The sequence below is a fragment of the Sinocyclocheilus anshuiensis genome, unplaced genomic scaffold (genome assembly GCF_001515605.1).
Source record: "Sinocyclocheilus anshuiensis isolate Anshui unplaced genomic scaffold, SAMN03320099.WGS_v1.1 scaffold601, whole genome shotgun sequence".
In the NCBI taxonomy this organism is placed as follows: domain Eukaryota; kingdom Metazoa; phylum Chordata; class Actinopteri; order Cypriniformes; family Cyprinidae; genus Sinocyclocheilus; species Sinocyclocheilus anshuiensis.
Genome location: NW_015536496.1, coordinates 981,345 through 988,389, shown reverse-complemented (window position 1 = coordinate 988,389; position 7,045 = coordinate 981,345). Strand labels below are relative to the sequence as shown.

General features: G+C 34.7%; 2 protein-coding genes across 9 annotated transcripts in view; one reads left to right on the top strand and one right to left on the bottom strand.

Moving 5' to 3' along the window:
• The window catches only part of LOC107687095 (protein FAM234A-like), a 10,448-nt gene extending 8,546 nt beyond the window's left edge, over positions 1-1,902 (bottom strand). The window contains exon 1 of one of the 2 annotated variants that reach the window (XM_016484279.1): positions 1,839-1,902. The gene's annotated coding sequence lies outside the window, so the exon portion shown is untranslated. The other variant, XM_016484286.1, reaches the window with a different exon arrangement.
• Positions 1,903-2,486: 584 nt separating this feature from the next.
• Positions 2,487-7,045, top strand: part of LOC107687065 (putative RNA-binding protein Luc7-like 1) — a 10,193-nt gene continuing 5,634 nt past the window's right edge. Inside the window, exons 1-6 of one of the 7 annotated variants that reach the window (XM_016484221.1) lie at positions 2,487-2,636; positions 2,793-2,835; positions 4,028-4,094; positions 5,470-5,564; positions 5,650-5,748; positions 5,858-5,968. In XM_016484221.1, the coding sequence (XP_016339707.1) occupies positions 2,833-2,835; positions 4,028-4,094; positions 5,470-5,564; positions 5,650-5,748; positions 5,858-5,968 (375 nt within the window). In that variant the 5' untranslated portion in view covers positions 2,487-2,636; positions 2,793-2,832. Of the gene's footprint in view, positions 2,643-2,792; positions 2,836-3,638; positions 4,465-5,469; positions 5,565-5,649; positions 5,749-5,857; positions 5,969-7,045 lie in introns of those variants that run through there. The other 6 variants (XM_016484230.1, XM_016484240.1, XM_016484249.1 and 3 more) reach the window with 6 other exon arrangements.

Here is a 7,045-nt window from a genome sequence, read left to right as displayed (position 1 = left end):
TTTAGCAGACGCTTTTATCCAAAGCGACTTACAAATGAGGACAATAAAAGCAGTCAAAACTAACAAAAGAGCAACAATATATAAGTGCAAATGACAAGTCTCGGTTAGCCTAACGCAGTATATATGTATATATATATATATATGTATATATTATACACACATATATATATACACACACACAAAGAAATACAAGTAGATAGAATAGAAAAAAATAGAAAGCTAGTGTTTTTTTTTATAAAAATCATATACATATATGTATATGTACATATTAATTTTTTTTTATAATTTTTCCATTATTGATAATAAATTAGCATATTAGAATGATTTCTGAAGTATAATGTGACACTGAAATCAGCTTTGCATCACAGCAATCAATTACATTTTAAAGTATAATTAAAAGAAAGAAACCCATTATTCTGTATTTTTGCTCAAATAAACGCAGCCTTGATGAACAGAAGAGGCTTCTTTAAATCACATTACAAATCTTACTGATCCCAATCGTTTGAACAGCAGTGTAAACTACACGCTTCATCATCAGAACAACACAATCTACTGCATCCAACGGCCTACTGTATGCACACTCATGCTGCTTTCCCATCCAGACAGAAGCTGCTGTCAAACATCCAAACTAAGCACCTCAGTCATTCTGGAAACTGTCATTTGGATGACAAAAGCACTTCAACCACAACAGCACTTAACCACACACAAATACACTATAAAACACCACCATATAACGCATTTGACAAATATAAACAAGTGTTATAATCAGTGTTGGGTAACGCATTACAAGTAATGCAAGTTACGTAATCAGATTACTTTTTTCAATTAACTAGTAAAGTAACGCATTACTTTTTAATTTACAAGAGAATATCTGAGTTACTTTTTCAAATAAGTAACGCAAGTTACTTTTTTTTTCCAATTTATTGACTGACAGCTCTCCTGTCCCCATGTTGAGCAATCAGAAGATGTTACTATAGTTCTAAAATAAATATGAATATGCATTAATTCATCTCACTCACACACAAAAAAAACACAGATTCAGTATTCCTCAAAATTAATAATAACGCAACTCACAATATGACGCAAACCTGCAATAATTAAATGTTAAACAACACAAATATCCTTTATGTATTTAATCCCATTCTATTTGCTTCTGACCTTCGATGATCCAGTTCAACCGTACGAATAAGCACAAATTACTCTAGACAAACATTTGTGTCTTTTTTTATTGCTGAAGTGTGTTGAAATTTCTTCTTCTGCATTCTACTGTACTTTCCCTTCAGCCTGAGGCTTATTCATTTCACTTTTGGTGTGAAAAGGCTTTTATATTTGCCAAAAATATAACTTTTTTATTTTAAAAACAAACAAGCAAGCCCTGCCCACATTTTAAAAGTAACGCAAAAGTAACGTAACGCATTACTTTCCATAAAAAAGTAACTAAGTAGCGTGATTAGTTACTTTTTTGGAGTAACGCAATATTGTAACGCATTACTTTTAAAAGTAACTTTCCCCAACACTGGTTATAACGTTATGTATATAATGATTTTTAAAGTACAAAATACATCCTAAGCCTGTTTCATGGCATTAAATAACAACCACACTTTAACTAAATACAACTTATATCAGAAACAGCTGTCTAGCAGAAACCGAAATCACGATCATGTTTTGTAGAAGATTTGATATGTTTGTCTTAAATAGAAGTTAAAATGACCTCCGTTAGTGGATCTCTTCAACTTTTAATTAGCAAGCTCCACTTGTTGACCAAACAGAAACCAAGTTAAATGAAGTAAACGGCGATGGTTTTGGTAAAAACACACAACTGTGTGATCAAAACAAACCTGGCGAAAGACGGATCCTCCTGCGCTGCTGGGTAGCAACGACACTTCCGCCTACGGCAACACGGCTGGGACAAAAAGGGCGATTTTGTTACAATGGATTTTTCTTGAAGACAAAAAGTCAAATGTGTGAAATCACCTACTGGGAGATTATTGAGAAAGCTCATTAAGAAAGAGTTTTACTAATTTTACACATTACGCAGACATGTAATTACTTCTTTTTGTGTCAGGCCGTGGTCTGAAAAATATTTTATTTAAATTATTTTAACGATTAGTTCAACTTATTCGTTGTAACTGCAAAATTAAATATTATTGATGTTAGTATATATTTGTATGTTATAGGTTTTGTTATACATTTAATTATTAGGCTATAATGCTATTATAATTATAATTATTAGGCTATAATATATATATATATATATATATATTTACTTTAATAGAACAAATAACAAACAGAGAATAGCATAAGACAATCAGTGCTATATAAAGTGTGACATTAATTAGTAACGGGAACTGAAAATAATGTCATAATATTTATAAATATATATATTTATAAATATAGACATGTTAATGACTTTGTTTTTTAAAGGTTCGCAGGAGGATAAAATGCACTGCCTCTTTAAGAGTGCGTAGCGCGCTCTGATTGGCCGCTCGCCCGTTTGATGAAGAGAGCGACGGCGGGGGCAGACACTGGAGCGAAGCTGTCCGCAGATGATTTAAACTTTCATTTTTAGGGTAAAATCACCATCACCTTTGTGTGGCGAGCGAGTTAGTCGTGTCAGGATGTCGGCCCAGGCTCAGATGAGAGCTTTGCTGGATCAGTAACACTGAGCCAAACACACATGCTAAAATAACAACAACTTACTGACACATAGTAAGAAATGGTTATAAAAAAATATATAATATTTTATATATATAAAACATAAATAGACATGAAAAGGCATGTATAGGCACCAGATGAGAGCTTTGCTGGATCAGCTGATGGGAACGTCGAGGGATGGTGAGTGTTAGCCGCGTGCTAACGGCTCTGAGAGGATTTCTGAAGGCCGCGCGCTCAGATTAACCCAGACCAGAATATAATAACCCAGTCAAACAGTAAAAACAATGTCTTAAGATATAAATCAGAGTTTTAGGATTAGCTAAATGCAGCAGCATTTCTTCTTGAAACGCTTCGGTTTAATGTTTGCGTACATGACGGGGAGTGATGACGTCACGGTCCCGTATGCTAAGCTAATGGAATATGACTTATTTTATTTATGTTTTATCAAAAATGGCGCTTTAGTTTCTTAATTTGTTATACTGGTATACTCCAATACATTATTATTAAAAAGCTGAGAAAATAGTCTTGTTTTTTAGAAGAATTAAGAATAGGAATTATATAGGCACCAGCATATCCAACCCTTATGTAACGTAATTGGTAATGCTATTAAAAATAGTAATGTTATTATTATTATTATTAAAGTTAGTGATAGACCAATATGATGTCAAGGCCAATTAATTAGCTGATATTTTGCAATTTTGACAGCATTGTTGTCAGTGGATTCTATTCTCTTAATATTTATAAATGTATATATAAAAATGTTTTATATATATATATATATGAGAAAATGTGTGCGTGAATGAATTGTATATGTGTATATAAAATATATAAAACAGCATAAGTTGTTGTTTTTTTTGGCTATTTTTACAACCTTGTCAATGGCTGGTGCTCTTTCATTTTGCTTTTTTTTTTTTTAGTAAATTAGTATTGGGTGAAAATTAATATATGCGTATTTATGAATGTATAAAATATTTAAAAGATAGAATATATAACCATTTATAAAGCATCTTTGGCCATCTCTCTTGTTATCAGCTATTAATAAATTGGATTTCATATATAAAAAGTAATTTCCCCAAAAATGGATGCAAGCATTAAATCTGAAGGAGCAGTGCCAAGAGGAAATATGACTTAGATTATGCAATATGATTTTGATCAGCTCAAGAGGATTTTGCTTAAGATGAGTAAACAACAGAAGGGACTTGAGCAGATGCGCTTGAATTTGTTAAATTGAGTTTTACTGGCTGTAAGAAATCTCAGCCTCCGTGTGAATGAAGCGACTGTCTGTGTGAATGCTAAGATGAATTTATATGCTTCCCGTACATTTGTTTCATACAGACTGAACAATTGTGGCCCCTTTATTCTATTCATTAAGGTTCAGTGTATGTTTGCCAGCCTACATCTGCAAGGGAGTTGCAGAAAAGCCTCATGTTCATCGAGCCGTGAGTCACCAATGCTTTTTAAAGCTGTTATGAATATGAAAAACAATACTGTTTGCTTTCCAGCAGTAACTGTGTTACACATCACGCTAGTTGGTAACGTAAGAGTGAGCAGAGAGGACACGCAGCTTCTGCCCAGGCGGATGTAGTTCAGTGATGCTGTGCCTGAGCCGCTTTCCTCAAATCTCACTTATAAGAAAGATAAAATAAGATAAAGGAAAGAAAACTCAAATTCCTCCGCCGACGTCTTCACTTTTATTCTTGTGTATCATTCCCAGCTTCCTCATTACAGGTTTGGGCAAGAAAAGCTTTTCCCTTTAAACTTTTAGAGGCTGGGACCGCAGGAGGGGTTCTGAATGGGAGAGACCTCACAGTGTGTATCAATTAACCTTTCACTTTAGTTTTCAATGTCTTATTGGTCAACTGTGGTTTAATATGCACATTAGATTATGCAGCATTTCTGTATGTACTCATGAGGGATAGTGCTATTACTGAGTACAAGATGGCTCTCTGAAACATGACATCCCTCTCTGATCTGCTATCCCATACACCTTTGCACTCAATTGGCAGTTATAAAAGTGTAGATGCATCATGCAAACTAGGGCTGGGTGATATTAAACCTATGTGTTTTTTCTGGCTTTATAATGTTTAGAAACATCTTGAATAATAATGCAATGATTTTAATGCTTTTATTAAACTTCCCAAACGTAGTGTTTCTGATTTGAACTTTATTTGCAGAAATGGCATTGAATTAAGCAGGTTTGATTCCTTTCCAAATTATTCAACTTTCTTTTGCATTTTTCATGTTAATTGATTTTATAATAAAATGCAGTGCATTTTGTTTTACTATGCGTGTTATATTGGTGCATATAAATTAGATGTCTTGTAATAATTTTTATTTAATAATTTTGAACCTTTTTAGGCATCAAGATATAATTTTTTAGCTCTATTACCCAGTCCTAATGCTCACCGTAGAAAACATCAGTCCATTTATATGGTGGCTGTACAGAATAAATAACTAATAATAACAACAGGGACTGCTAGCCTCTTGGTTTGGTCCTTGATCAGACGCTACCGCTTTATTTTTAGACATTCACATTAAGGAGCCAGTTAAAGAAACCGGCCTTGGGTCAGTGGAGGTTAAATGTCTCCAATCTACATGAAAGGAAAGCCTTTACTTTCTTGTCTAGCAGAGATTATATTTGACACTGTCAAACACAAAATATGTCAGATCTCATGATTTCACCGCAGTGACAGGCAGGTCTGTGACCCTTGGCCGCAAAGTTAGCAGTGTGTAGCGGACGCAGTGTGTGTGTGAGACGTGTGCGAGTGTGTGTGTGGTCTCATTCAATGTATATTATGTGCTGTGTCCTTACAGGAGATGAGTCGAGACAGCGGGTTAAATTCACAGACGAGCGCGTCTGCAAATCGCACTTGCTCAACTGCTGCCCGCATGACATCCTCTCTGGAACGGTGAGGGAAAACATATTACAACAGTCAGCGCTGATTATTTGTGCAGCATATTGATGAAGTCTTCGCCTCTTCCCTTTATTTGTAGCGCATGGACCTTGGCGAATGCTCTAAGATCCATGACCTGGCGCTGAGAGCAGACTATGAGATCTCGTCTAAGGAGAGAGACCTGTTCTTCGAACTGGATGTAAGTGACTCTGTATTGAGTCGAGCTCATCTGCTGGTGTTTTCAATGAATTTGCAGCAAAGGCTTTTTTAATTCTGATGCTGAGTCTGTGTTGTGTTGTGCTGTGCAGGCGGTGGATCACCTGGAGTCGTTTATTGCCGACTGTGACCGCAGGACTGAGTTGGCCAAGAAGCGTCTCGCTGAGACACAGGAAGAGATCAGCGCTGAGGTGGCCGCAAAGGTATGAAGTGGTTTATATAGAGCTGGGTGCAATAATGTGTGCAGTGTGAAAATGTCAACCAGAAATCCACTAATATCTGTGGACGGGACTTGCGTTATTTACACATCAGTGCAACAAAAATAATGTGGAGTCAGATGAGTCTCAAACTAGTCAGTTTTTAGTGGCCTAGAAACATTGGAACTTACCCATTTTAATATTGATTTAAAGGGATAGTTCTTCCAAAAATGAAAATTTGATGTTTATCTGCTTACCCCCAGGGCATCCATGATGTAGGTGGCTTTGTTTCTTCAGTAGAACACATAGGATGATTTTTAAGTCCAACCGTTGCAGTCTATCAGTCGTATAATGCATGGCAATGGTAACAAAATCTATGAGAGTTGCAACAGTTTGAGTTAAAAATCTTCGTTTGTGTTCTACTGAAGAAACAAAGTTACCTACATCTTGGATGCCCTGGTGGTAAGCAGATAAACATCAAATTTTCATTTTTGGATGAACTATCCCTTTAAATTGAGGTGGAGTGAGTGTATTCTGACTGCTTCGAATGTCTCATCAGAATTTAGACTCAGAACTACTAGTTTTATCACGTCACATTTCCTTAGGACTGGACAATTTAATTAAATTTTTAGTTATGGCTTCCAATGATAGGAAACACGATAATCAAGATAAAACAATTGTGCCGCATTGCATTTCACAATAATGCTCTTGTTTCGTCTTATAAATTCTGCGCACCCCTTACAAGAGTGCGCTTTGCTTTTCCCTAAATGTTTAGTTGTCAGTAGGTTGTAAAAGTGAATTACAGCGTAGTTGTTTTTTTTGTTTTTAAGTAATTTTTTTTCAGTGTTATCTTAGTATCGAGACCTAAAACTATAGTTTTATTTATAGTTTGAATAAGTTTTTATTTTATATTTTTAATTCAATTAACATTTTCTTTTTGTTCATTTTTGTTAAAGTAAACAATGTGAAATGTTTTCTTCGCAACTAGATGGAAAAAAAAGTGTGTATATATATATATATATATATGTGTATATATATATATATATATATATGTGTATATATATATATATATATGTGTATATA